Genomic DNA, 13,116 nt, shown 5'->3' with positions numbered 1-13,116 from the left:
AGGAGTCCTTCCTGACTTCTCTTTCTCTCACACCCGCGTTCTAAACATCAGATTACATGGGCTCTTTTTCCAGCCATCTCTTCAGGCTCCATCTCTTCCTTTCTCCTTGCTCCACCCCCACACGGGCACCTGGCACCTACAGCTCCTAAGGGCCATCCTTCCTCCTTTTGCTTCTGCTTCCTTGAGTCTGTTCTCACCCTGCAGCCAGAGGGACCTGCTTAAACATGCATCCCCAGCTTTCCAAGAATAAAACCCAAGTCCCTGCATGCCTGTAGCTCTGTCGCCTGGCCTTTGGCGGCCACCTGGTCCCCAGGCCAGCAGCTCTGACCTGCTGCTGCTCCTGGAGCCGGGCTGCTTCCACCTCAGCGCCTGGCCCTCGAATGTTCTCTCCCTCCCCCACTGCCTTCAGGTCTCTGCCAATGGTTCTGTGTGATGGTGGCTTCTTTGAGCATTGATACTATGACGCAGTGTGTGTGCGTTTGCATGTGCGTGCATCCATGTGTGTGTGCACGTGTGAAATAAGTTCCACAAAGCAGTGTTTATCCTTGCTAAATGCAGCCCCCGTGATGGTTTCTATCCTGATGGGTTTTCTTTTGTTACAGTAAACACATCCTAACAGGCTAAGCCGATTTCTGGGATTTACTCCCTGCCTGGCACCTGCTCGTTTTGCTCTGCAGCACGGGCACCACTGACATTTGTATCGTTTGACTTGTTTGCCATTAAACTGGGCTGTTACTGTTACACAGAGAATAGCACACTGCCTTATCTGTCAGGTGGTGGGTGACAAGGGAAGAGGAAATACTGAACCCCGGGGAGCCTGCGGGCACCTGGGAGGTAGCTGGCCTCTGGCAAAGGCGCAGAGCAGAAGGATATGTGGACAAGAAAGGGGTGCACTTAGGCTGGAACTGGCTGGTTGTCCAGCAGAGAGGAACAGCTGTCGTGAGGAGGTGAAGGCCCCCGGCATTGCAGAAGCTGATTGCTTCTAGATTCCAGGTGGTGGGAGACGAGACTTGGAGAGGGTCTTGAGTGATCCGGGCACACTTCCTCACACGCACTTCACTGGGGGCATCGGGGGGCCATAGTTGAGGAAGAACCCCCACCGGGCAGAACCAGGGGCTGGAGATGGGTGGACAGGTTTCCCTGGATGGCAGAGACCAGTCTAATCAAGACGGCCCTGGGGTAGGAGCCCCAGGACACTTGACATAGGGTCCTCGTGACTGATGTGTTCTCACCTTCCCCTTGCCACTGGGGGTGTTGACTCGGCTGTCGTGACCCAGTCCCCCAGTCGGACGGTCACAGTGGGGATGGGCCTAGTTTATAGGTTGCCAACTAGATCAGGACCTGAAGGAGAGGACCAGACACCACCCAAGACCCTGGGCTTTGGTGTGGACACAGTCACGGGGGCATTTGGGAGTATTCCACGGGGCCGGGGTGGGAGGGGTACTTTTCTGCGTAGGGGAAGAGAGAAGTGGACACCAGCAGCCAGAACGGCAGACTGGCCCAGCTGAGGGGCTGTCCTCAGTCCTGCTCCCTTTCTTCCTGGGCACCCAGCTAGACTCCTTCTCCCCCGCTGCATCCCATGAGAGATGCCACTCCAGGCCTGGCCTCCACAACACCCTCCAGACAGCCCTCCACCCCCCACCCCACCCCACTCCACCCGCTGGATGCTGAGGACGCAGCTGACGGGAGGCTGGGCCTCGCATGGAGGGCCCTCCACCAAGCACGGTCCTTAGCTGCTGTACTGGCAGGAAACAGATGCCCCCTCAGACCACTGAGACGGGGAGCTCTGTGTTACACCACTAGCCTGCCTCAGTCTTTGCATTCCATGGAAGTTTTGGAATCAACTTGTCAGTTTCAACACACAGTCCTGTGGGGTTTTTATTGGGTTTGCACTTAATCCGTAATGTAGGTATCAGTAACATAGACATGTATGTAATATGGACTCTTCCAGTCTATGAGCGTGGCACACGCCTCCGTTCGCTGAGATGATTTCCCTTAGTAATGACTATGATTTTCTATTTGGAGGTTTTGTACATCACGGTCAGTGCTGTTCTCAGGTGTTGATGATTTGGGATGCTGCATAGTCGTGTTTTTAATTTCACGTCAAGTGCTTAGTGCTGGTATGTAAAAATGCAGTTTTGTTTATTAACTCATATCTAGTGACCTTGCAGAGTTTACTTGACAATTCTGTTGGCTTATCTGTAGGTTTTTCTAGACTATCTATACACAATCATGTCATCTCTGAATGTTTATTTGTTTTATTCCTCCTTTCCATCCCTGTGCCCTTGTTTTCTGTGCCACCTGGCAAGGACCTCCGGTCTGCTGTGGAGTGGAGATGGCGGTGATCGCAGGCATCGTTTGTCTTCTCCTGTGTCCAGGTCCAGCTTCCAGTGTTTCCCCGTGAAGTATTAACGTGCACCCTGGGTTTTTTGCAAAGGATTTTTATCATGAACAATGTTGAATTTTATCAAATGGTTTTTCTGTAACTATTAAGATTATCATTTGACTTTTCTACTTTATTTTGTTAATGTGGTGAATTGCATTTCTTTTTAGAATTTTAAACCCACATTGGCTTTCAGGAATAACTATACCTTGGTTGTGATGCGGCATAGCTGCAGGTATAGAGGAATCAGGATTTTTGCGCCTGTGTGCATGTGAGAACTGGCCTGTAGTTTTCCTTTCTTATAATGCCCTTTTCAAGCTTTAGTGAATCAGGGTTGTGCTGGCTTCGTAGAAGAAGGTGGAAATTCTTTTCATTTTCTCTTCTCTGGAAGATTGTAAGATTGGGGTTAGAATTCACAAGTGACGCTATCTGAGCCTAGAAGGTTTTTTGTGGGAAGGTATTTAACTACAGACTTAATTTCTTTATTAGATATGAGATGATTCAGAATTCCTGATTCTCCTTGGGTCAATTTAAGTTGTATTTTTCTAGGAATTTGTGCACTTCATTGACACTTGCATGTCTCTTGTCATCAATGTGTTTGTACTCCTCACATAGTTTTAATGTCTGTAAGATCTGTAATGATGTCCCTTTTTCATTTTAATAGTGGTCATTGTGCCTTCTCTCTTTTTTCTTGAACAGTCTTACCAAGAGTTTATCGATTTTTATGAGTATTTTCAGAGTTAATTTTTGGCTCTCTTTATTTTATGCTTATTGTCTATTTTGTTAATTCTCTTATTCTTTCTAATATTTACATTATAGGGTTATAAGTTTTCCTCTGTGTTCATCCTTGCCTGCATTTTGTCTGTTTGGCTGTATTATATTTTCCTTATCTTTCAGTTCAAAATAACTTGAAATTTTTACTCGATTACTCCTGTGACCCATGTGGAGATTGATGAATTTAGAAATAGTTGGGGATTTTTAGTTATCGTTTTTACTGACTTGTACTGAAGTGTGTGTACTGAAAGTGTGAGCTTGGTGAATATTCCATGATGGGAACATAAGCAGCACTCAGAGCAAGAACACCCTCGTCCCTGTGACCCTGGAGATGACAGCCTGCAGCCTGGACTTCAGGTCTGCTGTCCATCAGATTGTCCTGACAGTGCCCGACCTCCACGTGCCCCCCTGCCACCACCTTGCTCCAGTGTGGTTGCTGCGCATTCCAGCTCCCCGTGCGGTTCACGCTCACTCACCGTGCCCATGTACCCTCTTCCCATGCTCGTCACTTCTCTCATCTCCATGCTGCCTGCCAGGGGCCTCTTCCTACTAGAAGGAAATCCCTTTGTTAGTTCCTCTGTGCAGGCCTGTTGGTGACAGTTTCTCTCAGGCTTTGTCTGAAGAGGGCCTCTTGTTTTGCTTCACTTTGAAGCATATTTTCACTGGGTTTACAATTCCTTATTGAAAATTAATGCCAATTTTTAGTGCTTTGATAATACCCCTGCCTTGTTTATCTATGGTTTTCCGCAGTGTGGCTGTTGTGCGAGTGACAGTGTCGTCTCATAGTTGTCCTGCTTCACGGAGATCCCGCTCTCTGTCCGTGATGTCGTTCTGTCCCCCTACCCTCCTGTCCCATTCAAGGTCTGTGTCACGAGGAGAGTGATGTCCCACCTTCCTGTCTCATTTGGGGTCTGCGTCTATGTAGCATGATTTCTTCTCCTTCACAAGGCCATAGATCCTAGTAGATGGGTGACAGCATTTCCGGTTGCTTTCATTCCTGGTCCCTGGAGCTAATCGTATTGTTTTGGGTACGTCTGTTTGTGTAGCATATCTTTACGTGGTAGGAATGGTCACCGCTTGCTCAGCACCCAGCCGGGCCACGCCCTGTGCGGGACACCGTTCCCCTTTTGTGTTACAGGGTGCTCACTACGGCCCTCGGGGGAGGTGCCATTTCTGCTTCTTTACACTCGGGACAGAGGCTCCCGGGTGTCGGGCGTGTGCCAGGGTTGCAGGTCGAGGCGGTGGTCCGTAGGCACACTGCCTGGCCCTGCAGTGGTCGCGTCTCGGCCCCCTGCCAGCCTGACGCCCTGGTCGGCCCCTCTCTCCAAGGCCCAGGAGTGGATCCTGGAGGCACTTCCCCTGCACCAGCCCCTCCACAGTCTCCTCCAGACGTTCCTTAAGGCCTTGGGCCTTCAAGTTGCATTTCCTAGTTCGTACCACTGACCTGCTTTCCCCTAAATTTAGTTTCCCTGTCATTTCAGTGGAGTTTGGGGAGCACAGGTGGGTAAATGGATGGGCTTGAATTGCCGTCTTGGCGCTGTAGCAGGCTGACGGTTCCCCACCAGAGCCCAGCGTGGGAGGGGCTGGGGCTCATGCTGCCTCTCCTTGGTCTGCTCTGGGTCTTTATCCGTGCGCTTCTGTGTTTCTGGTTAGCAGCAGCTCCTCTCGGATTCAGGCCCAAAGACGGCTGTCACCCTGGCGTCTTGTGGTGCCATGGTCGGGAAGGAGGCAGGGCAGGTCTGCAAAGGGATTACAAGGAGGCAGACACCATTTCCTAAACCCTGTTTTTCCTTAAGTACCTCGTGTCTGCTGTGTAAATAACTCAGCACATAACTGCACCTAGTTGAGCGTTACGCTCACAGCTCTTTTCCTTCTGATTTCGCCATTCCCTCTGTGCCTGCTTTCACTCCTGGCCTCATCGAAGCTTCACTGGAGCCCCTCCGAGCAGGGATGTGTCCTGCCGTACAGATGAGGACGTGTGGCTCACAGGGTTCAGCCATCTGCCAGGCCACTCTGCCCTCAGGTGGGCACCCAGAGCCCCTTGGCACTGCCCTTCCATCCTGGAGGAGGTGACACTGCCCCTCACCTGCCACAGCTGCCAGGCAGCCAGGACGTGGGCGTCCCTCCCAGCGCCTCTTGGAGACAGTTCGTGAAGTGCTGCTGTCTGCGTCATCTGCGGTTAATTCTAGATCTTGAAGTACAGTTTTTCACTGGTGCCATGAGCGTGTTCTAGAAACAATAAACATGGACAGTGGCTCTCTTTCTTTTTCAGACTGACTTAGACATCCAGGCGCTCTTCATGGGCATTGACAGTCTGTGTAAGAAGTACTCAAGAGAGACCTCCCAGGTGAGTGGAGAACTCCTGTCCACCTGTCGTTCTGGAGACTTGGTTTGTGACCACCCAGGGTAAATGATCTCAGAAGAGAGGGCGTATTTGACACGCTCTGGAGGCCAGTCTCTTCTGGGATGTGACCAGTGAGTCTTACTGCCGTCTGCGCTGTCTTCACTGTGATGGTGCTGCTTCTTCTGTTCTGTTGTTGCTGTTTGTGCTTTTGGTGTGTGGAGACGTGCTGGTCATTTGGTCAAGACACCCCCTCGATCCTCACAATCCAGGGGACAGACCCAGGATCTCAGGTTTGGAAGGGCCCTGGGTCCAGGCTGTCTAGATTCTGGGCAGTGGGGCTGCTGCGTGAAGCTGTCCTTCCTTGAGGGTCACGGAACCTGCTCAGCCCCCGGGGCCACAGCATTTGACTCCCAGACCGCTCTGCCCCACACACTCTCCCTCTCGCTCCCGTGGTTCTCGTCTCCTTCCCGACCCTCCTCCCTGTCACATGAGCACGCCATGCCCCTGCACATCTCACCCTCTGCTCCCTGCTGCTTTGCAAGCTCTCCCCTACCCCCGGCCTCTCATGTTGTAAATCCATGCCCACCCCGGGTTCCGTGCCACATGGCTGACCTCCTTGGAGTCGCTGGATGGTCTCTGGTTCACCAGGCTGTCCAGGAAGCTGCCCGGGAGAGAAGGGAGCCCTTCCCCCAGCCCCCAGCCCATCCTGCTTCCTCCTCTCTGTTAACGGGGCAGCCCCCACTGTTGGCCGCATCTCGCTTGCCCTCCAGAAGAAGAGGCCGAGTTGGGGAGTGACCAGGAGCCACCTCCAGCTGAGGCCCTTCCCACAGGACAGTAGGCCAGGAGAGAGCACTGTTCGCCCCAACCATTCTTGGCCTGTTGGCTTGTCCATTTGCAGGCCATGGTCAGCCAGCCTGCAAAGACTGTCCGCTCCTCTGTCCTCAGGGAGGCTACTCTCTGGCTCTGACATGGCCTGAAGCACCCGCAGTGTCCTGACTGTCCCTCGTTGTCCTGGGAGGTTCCCCAAGGGGATGCATGGATGTCCCAGAACACAGCGTCGGCACAAGGCGAGTGGCAGGCGGGGAGGTGGACCACCTCCATCTCCACATTCACAGTGGGACCCTCTCTCAGGCCAGGTCCCCTGGGGCCCAGAAGCTACCTGCGTTTGTGACCTGTGGGAGCTCCTCACACCCACGACATTCAGAACACAGGCAGCCATGCTCCTGTAACAGTCTTGGTAAGGACATGGCATTTCCAGACAGCCCACAGAGCCTCATGCTGTCTCAGGAGAAGGCAGGGCAGACTGTCCCTCCATCTCAGACCACACGCCGTGCACAGACATGGAGAGAGGACCGTAGAGGCAGCTGCCAAGTGACTTCCCTCCATGCCTCTGGGTCACACCATCTCGTCATCACGCACCCATCTCTCACAAGTGCAAAGAGGAATTTCCAGAGGCCACAGGGCATTTGAGATTGTAGCTCATTTATATCAACATATGGGTTTATTGTTACTTTTTAATGAATTAATAAACGTCTTAGATTTTTCTGAGTGTTAATTTCTAGTAGGTAAAGACTGACAGATAAACCCACATAAACAAAGCTCTTTGGACTCCTCAGTGACGTTGGGTGTAGAGCTGGCCTGAGACCACTCTGAGTACTCAGGCCTGGGCTTGGGCCTGCCTGAGTGCAGCATCAGGACCACGGCAGGTTCCTTCACTGAAACTCTCGTCAGAGGTCTCTGGGCCCCAGTCACCCTTCCTGATGTGGTTTGTAACGTTGAAACTCTTCCTTTTCGATGACCTGAGGTCCCTTTCTCATCTGCCCAGCTTCTACCCTGAGACAGGGCTGGTCAGCATCAGGTCTGCAGACAGGGCACTTGATCAGAATGTGGACGCCCATGCTGCTCCTCCACGGAGACGGGAAACAGGCAGTGGACTGGATGGCGTCCTGTGGCAGGCGCTCCTGACCGCTCAGCATGGACGCCTGTGGCCTGCGCTGCTCCGAGACCAAGCAGCTCTGCCTGAGGAAGCCGCTCCCTCCCTGCAGCACGGCCAGGCTCCTGTTGTCATTCTCGCACTGGCCCACAGGGTGCGGGCAGAGAGAGTACGTGCGTGGTCGGCACTTCCTTGGTCTCCGACAGACCAGGTCTGGCAGTGGTCTGGCACAGCCTTTGGGCTTTGTAAAAATCTCATCAAGCAGTTCCTCTCTCTCAGTCCAAGAGGCATGTTCTCCACCAGATGAGGACTCACGGCACTTTTTAATTTTCTTTTATTGGTACTGTCTACTCCCTGCCAAAGCCACAGTGGCTCAGCCTCTGGGGCCCAACACAGGTTGACAGCTCACACTGACAACTCTGAGTCTCGGAGGCTGGTCCCCACCCGGTGCAGATGAGTGACATGTGGATGTGTGGTCCAGACTGCCCCTAAGCTCGCATGAGGCTCTGTAGGACTCCACGCTCAGTGGGGATAGTCCCATCTGCAGCTTGGCATCCCCCCCCCCACAGGCCTCTCTACTGGGGTCAGTTTTGCCCATGGCCCTGTCCTTTCTGCAGCCTCGCCTGCCCCGTCACGTCTGTGCCAGTCACAGGGGCCTGCGTGCCTGTTCTCACCAAGGTCCTTGTTTAAAAACGGCCTGCCGGAATAAAAACAGCTGTTCACCTGTGCGTAGGCCATGCTAAGCCCCGTGCTCCGCGGTGATGATCCCAGGTGCCAGCTGGAGGCATCCAGTTCACAGACACCCCAGAATGGCCGACCCTGGTCACTCCCGGATACCCCAGAACGGGCGACCTTCTTCACTCCTGGACACCCCAGAACGGCTGACCCTGGTCGCTCCTGGACACCCCAGAACGGCCAACCCTGGTCGTTCCCAGATATCCTAGAATAGCCAATCCTCTTCTCTCCTGGACACCCCAGAAGGGCCAACCCTGGTCGCTCCTGGACACCCCAGAACAGCTGACCCTGGTCACTCCCAGACACCCAGAACAGCTGACCCTCGTTGCTCCCGGACACCCCAGAACAGCCGACCCTCTTCGCTCCCGGACACCCCAGAATGGCCGACCCTGGTCGCTCCCGGACACCCCAGAACAGCCGTCCCTCTTCGCTCCCGGACACCCCAGAACGGCCAACCCTGGTCGCTCCCAGATGCTGATGCTTTCTTTTTCTCAGTTTGGACCCTGCACCAAGACAGGAGGTTAGGGGTCAGTGTGTGACCTTTCTCTACTCTTGCTGCGGGTGTAGAATCCGCGGTGGAATAAGACCAGGGAAACGTGACTGTCAGCCTTGTCGCTAGGGGCTGCTGGGAAAGGCGGATTTAGATCTGCCAGAACTCATCCCAGCTGTGCGTGGCCCCTGCCTCACTGCCCTGCTCAGTGTGAGGTGGAAAGGGAAGAGAAGGCAACTCCCAGGGTCCCAGGCTAACATGGGGGCTTCACTCACCCACACATGAGGACTAGCAGGTGTCTGCCGACAGAAGCCCCTCACCTGGAAGGCAGACCCAAGGGGCAGCAGGACATATGGACCATCGGTGTGGTCAGGGAGACTTTCTGGGATGGCCTTGTGAGCCATGAGGATTCCTGCAGGGGCAGGAGGGCTCTGTGGGAGCCCCGTGCAGCGTGTCCCCCAGACCCCGAGACCCCGAATCCCTCAGAAGATGCAGGAGCCAGGAGGTATGAGGCTGTGAAGAGGGTGTGTATCAGTCCTGACTGCAGGCCCGCCGTGGGCTGGGCCCTCCTCTCCACAGGGGGCTTTTCTCCCTCGGTTGGTACTAGACCCGTGAGCCTCGGGGAGGTTGCCAGCCGACCCTCACGTTTGCACACCTATCAGCAGGTTCCTGAGGGGAGTGATGTGGGTGATGGACGTAGAGGAAGTGGCCCAACAGCCCGCCCTGCCATCTGTCAGCTGTGCACAGAGGGCGACCACAGTTAGGCTTGCACAGTTACGGTTCAGCATTTCAAGAGGGTAGGCAGCATTGTCTGAAAACTTCACTGGTGTGAAATAGCTCTCTCCCCCTGGAGTGAGTCATGGGTCACTCATTTGGTTTACGTTGGTGCTCTGGGGACCCCATCCAAACCAGATGCCCTGCATGCAGGCAGTCAGTGCTCAGATAAATGGAAGACCAGGGGTGGAGCTGATTCCAGGCGCAGAGTCCAGACGCGGTCACTGGGCTCTCAGGAGTTCGCAGCTCTGCCATCTCTGCTGGGCTTTGCTCCCTGTGTTGGCTCTTCCCACCTACCCCGGCCCCGGGCCCTATCCCAGTTTCAGGGTGTTCCTGGCTGGTTCTTTCTGTCAGGAGGCCATCCCATGGTCCAGTCACTGTTGCCAGGGGGACGGCACACTGGCTGCCCCACACGAGTCGTCCCATCCATGGCCAGGACCCAGAGCACCACTGAAGCCGCACAGAAGGGGGGCAGGGCAGCCCTCGGTGTTTATCCTGTCTTCACATGGAACATACTGCTCTCGCTTGTGTTTGTCTGAGCGTGCCCTGCTGCGTTCATTCATTCATTATCTGGCTGCACCGAGCGTCTGCTCCGGGCACAGGGCAGCAGCCAGCAGCCCCTGATCCAGCGGAGCCCACGTCTGTCCGGGCAGGCAGGCGGGGGACAAGTGTCTGGGGAGATGCATGTGGAGCAGAGCGCTGTAGCCTGCCCCGGAGGTCCCTCCTAACCTCTGGTTTCTGGGACCAGACATGCGGGAGCAGCCGTGTGCCATGTGCAGCTGACCTGTTATCTTCTCAGATTTCAGAATTTCAAGAAAAACACAGGAAGAGACTGGTAACCTTCTACAGAGAAAAGGTAAATCCAGTCCCATGTCACCTCGTGAAGGTTTGACCGTTTGACTTCGTGTCATATTATCCCCCGATGCCGTGTCTCAGTGGTGGGCCACAGGGCTTACCCTCAGCCTGTTGCACGCTTCCTCTCTGTGGTCAGCCACCTAGCCACTCTGGGGACTGACCGTGGTCACTGGGTAGATTCACCTTGGGGCTCAGTACTGACCCGTTGTTGTCCCCTGAACACAGTAGGCAGTTTTTCGTAAATGGCAGCTATAAAGTTGCTCCAGCCAATCCCCACAAAAGGAGGTTGGAAACACCTGTTTGTTTGCCGTGTGAGTATCCTCCTCACTTGATTTTTAAACTAATTGGAAGGAAAGTAGAGCTTTAGTAAAAACCGTTAATCTGGAGCCTCAGTTGTGACTTGGATTCAGGTCTCCTGGAGGGACGTGTAGACAGGAGAGGGGGAGCAGCTGGGGGCGGGTTTGGGAGAGGAATAAGGAGAGGACTCAGGGTGGCCCGCGTAGCGAGGCTGGGGCCCTACCCCATCGGGCATCCCCCTCACCTGGCTGGGCCCGGTATCAGGGCCCTTGGAATGTGGGAGGCAAGTTAGATGCTTCTCTTTTTAACCGTTGTAGTTTTTTTAAGTAGAAGTCCTTTTTTAAAACCTTTAAAGGTTATAGAGTAAGGAGCCTGGCTTTGAAGCCACAGAATCCCGTGGCTACCTCTTCGAATGTGGAAGCGGTCCAGCCTCCCAGTGTCTGTCCTGCAGCCCCTGCCCCCTCTTTATGTAGGACGTGGCAGGTGTGAGGGTGGTGCTGCCCCTTAGGCCTGGCCGGCTGCGTGCTCGGTGCCTCCTGCCATCTCCCTCCTTTTCAAGTGCCCCTGGCCAGTCCTGCGGTGGGTCTGCACAGAGAGCGCCTGGAGGAGACGAATCTCCACAGAGCTGTCCAGCTTGCCCTCGCCCAGCCACAGCCTCGTCTTCCCCCACCCTTGCCCTGAGTCCTGCCCACAGGCACCTGGCCAAGCCTCTGTGTGTATTACTTCTCAGTCCTCACAGCAGACCTAGAGGGTAGGTGGTATTAACCACGTTGTGCAGAGGCAAATGTAGGATCGGAGAGTGTAGTAACTGCCTGGAGGTCTGGCGGTGCCCACGCGGCAGGGACCCAGACCCTGATGTAGCAGCAGAGACAAGTGTGTGAGGCGGTGGTCTCTCCTGTATCCAGAGCAGGGCACACTAACAAGGACCCGGCTGGGGCTACAGTTTATCTGGGCTCTGCTCACTGTCTCAGCACCAGCCCGTGCTGGAGGGACTGGCTCAGGACCTGCCTCCTGGTGCCCGGCTGGTGTCCTAAACAGCTGATGGCCTGGCCTCCATGTGCATTCACTATAAACAGCACGAGGGCAGCTCCCGCTGACTTATATTCTGGTCATGGTTTAAGGAATTGAGAGGGTCGGCGTGTCTTCTTTAAGCTATCACTGGCGCAGTCTGTCTGGTAAGTGAAGTCATTTCACTGTCTTCAGATTTCTAAGTTGGAAGACTCCCTCCGAAAGTCAGTGCTGCGGATACAAGAGCTGCAGAGGTGAGTGCTCGTGAGCACAGGGCCTCTGCCTGTGCTGCATCCTTGGCGTCCGTCTCAGGTCTAGAGGGAGAATTGCTGCAGAGGCAGCCTCAGTCACAGCCAAGGGACAGAGGAAGGAGCGCTTTCACTTACTAGAAACTTGCTTCGGAGCAAAAACGCAGTGAGGGGCCAAAGGGAAGAAAAGGGAGAGAAAGAAAGTGACACAAACACAAGTGGTTCCCCTTGGGGCTCCCGGGTGATTCCCGAAGCGATGAGGGGGCCTGCGAGCGAGTGGGTACCCAGCGGCCCGTGAGAGTGACCGCCCTGCACATAGAGGGGCTCTGAGGCTGGGCCCCACGGGACCCCTGCCTGCAGCTGGTGGCCTCCTTTCTGCCAGGAATCACGCATGTCTGGTTGTCAGTGTGGAATCCATCACATGCCCGAGGTCAGCACACACCGTGTGTAAATGTGGCGCATCTCACATGCTACATCGTCTTTGATGGTATGAGATGTGGTATAGCTTTCTGTTGAGTGTTTTAACGTGGTGAATATTCAGAAGCCCTAGCTGGGTGAGTTGCACACAAGTGTAAAGGTTGTGGAGTTGATGACCCTGTGGGGCTGCTGTCTGACCAGCTGGTCGCGTGGGCAGGGGTGACCCACACAGTGCGTGTGGATGCCTGCTTCCCTCTGGCATCCGGTAGCTGAACTGGAATGGCGGTCCAGGAGCCACGGGCTGGAGAAGGAGCTGGGAGGACCTGTCGCACTGTCCTGCCCTGCCTCTGCCAGCTGTTGTTGCTGTGGGTGCTGCTTTGTGAGGGTGTGTTCCAGGGTCAGCAAGCTACGTGCCACATCCAGCCCACATACCTTGTTGTGTAGCCCCCAAGCTGAGAACGGCTTTAACACTGTGGAGGATTATGAGAAAACAGCACAGCGCGGCCCTCGTGTGCCTGTGAGCCTGACCGTGCCTCGGCCCTGTGCGCAGCTCGCAGGAGGGATGGCCGACTGCCGCAAGGTGCCTGAGCACGGCTCACTCTGAGTTGTCCTCCTCGGAGTGTGATCTGCTCTCCTTCTGTGGTACCATGTCTTCCGTTAGTTCTGGAGAATTCCCAGCCATTGTCCTTCCAGGCACTGCCCTTGTCCAGTCTCCTGCGACCATGGTCCAGACCCGACAGGCCTGCTGGTTCTTCAGGCCTCGTAACCTCCTGTGTTGCTGTCCTGGCAGCTGCTCTGACCGTCCCAGGTGACCTCAGTCTCCTTCCCAATCCCCCATAGCTCTACTGCTGCGCACCT

At 54.8% G+C, this 13,116-nt stretch overlaps 1 protein-coding gene across 1 annotated transcript in view; it reads left to right on the top strand.

The window, feature by feature from the left end:
* The window catches only part of RNF212 (ring finger protein 212), a 42,076-nt gene that overhangs the window by 6,567 nt on the left and 22,393 nt on the right, over positions 1-13,116 (top strand). Inside the window, 3 exon segments of the mRNA XM_087434675.1 lie at positions 5,430-5,504; positions 10,233-10,289; positions 11,789-11,847. Coding sequence (XP_087290801.1) covers positions 5,430-5,504; positions 10,233-10,289; positions 11,789-11,847 — 191 coding nt within the window.

This window comes from Ceratotherium simum, chromosome 8 (genome assembly GCF_057802395.1).
Source record: "Ceratotherium simum simum isolate JZ-2026a chromosome 8, ASM5780239v1, whole genome shotgun sequence".
In the NCBI taxonomy this organism is placed as follows: domain Eukaryota; kingdom Metazoa; phylum Chordata; class Mammalia; order Perissodactyla; family Rhinocerotidae; genus Ceratotherium; species Ceratotherium simum.
Note: the sequence above shows the minus strand (reverse complement) of the source record. Positions and strands in the feature narration are given on the sequence as shown.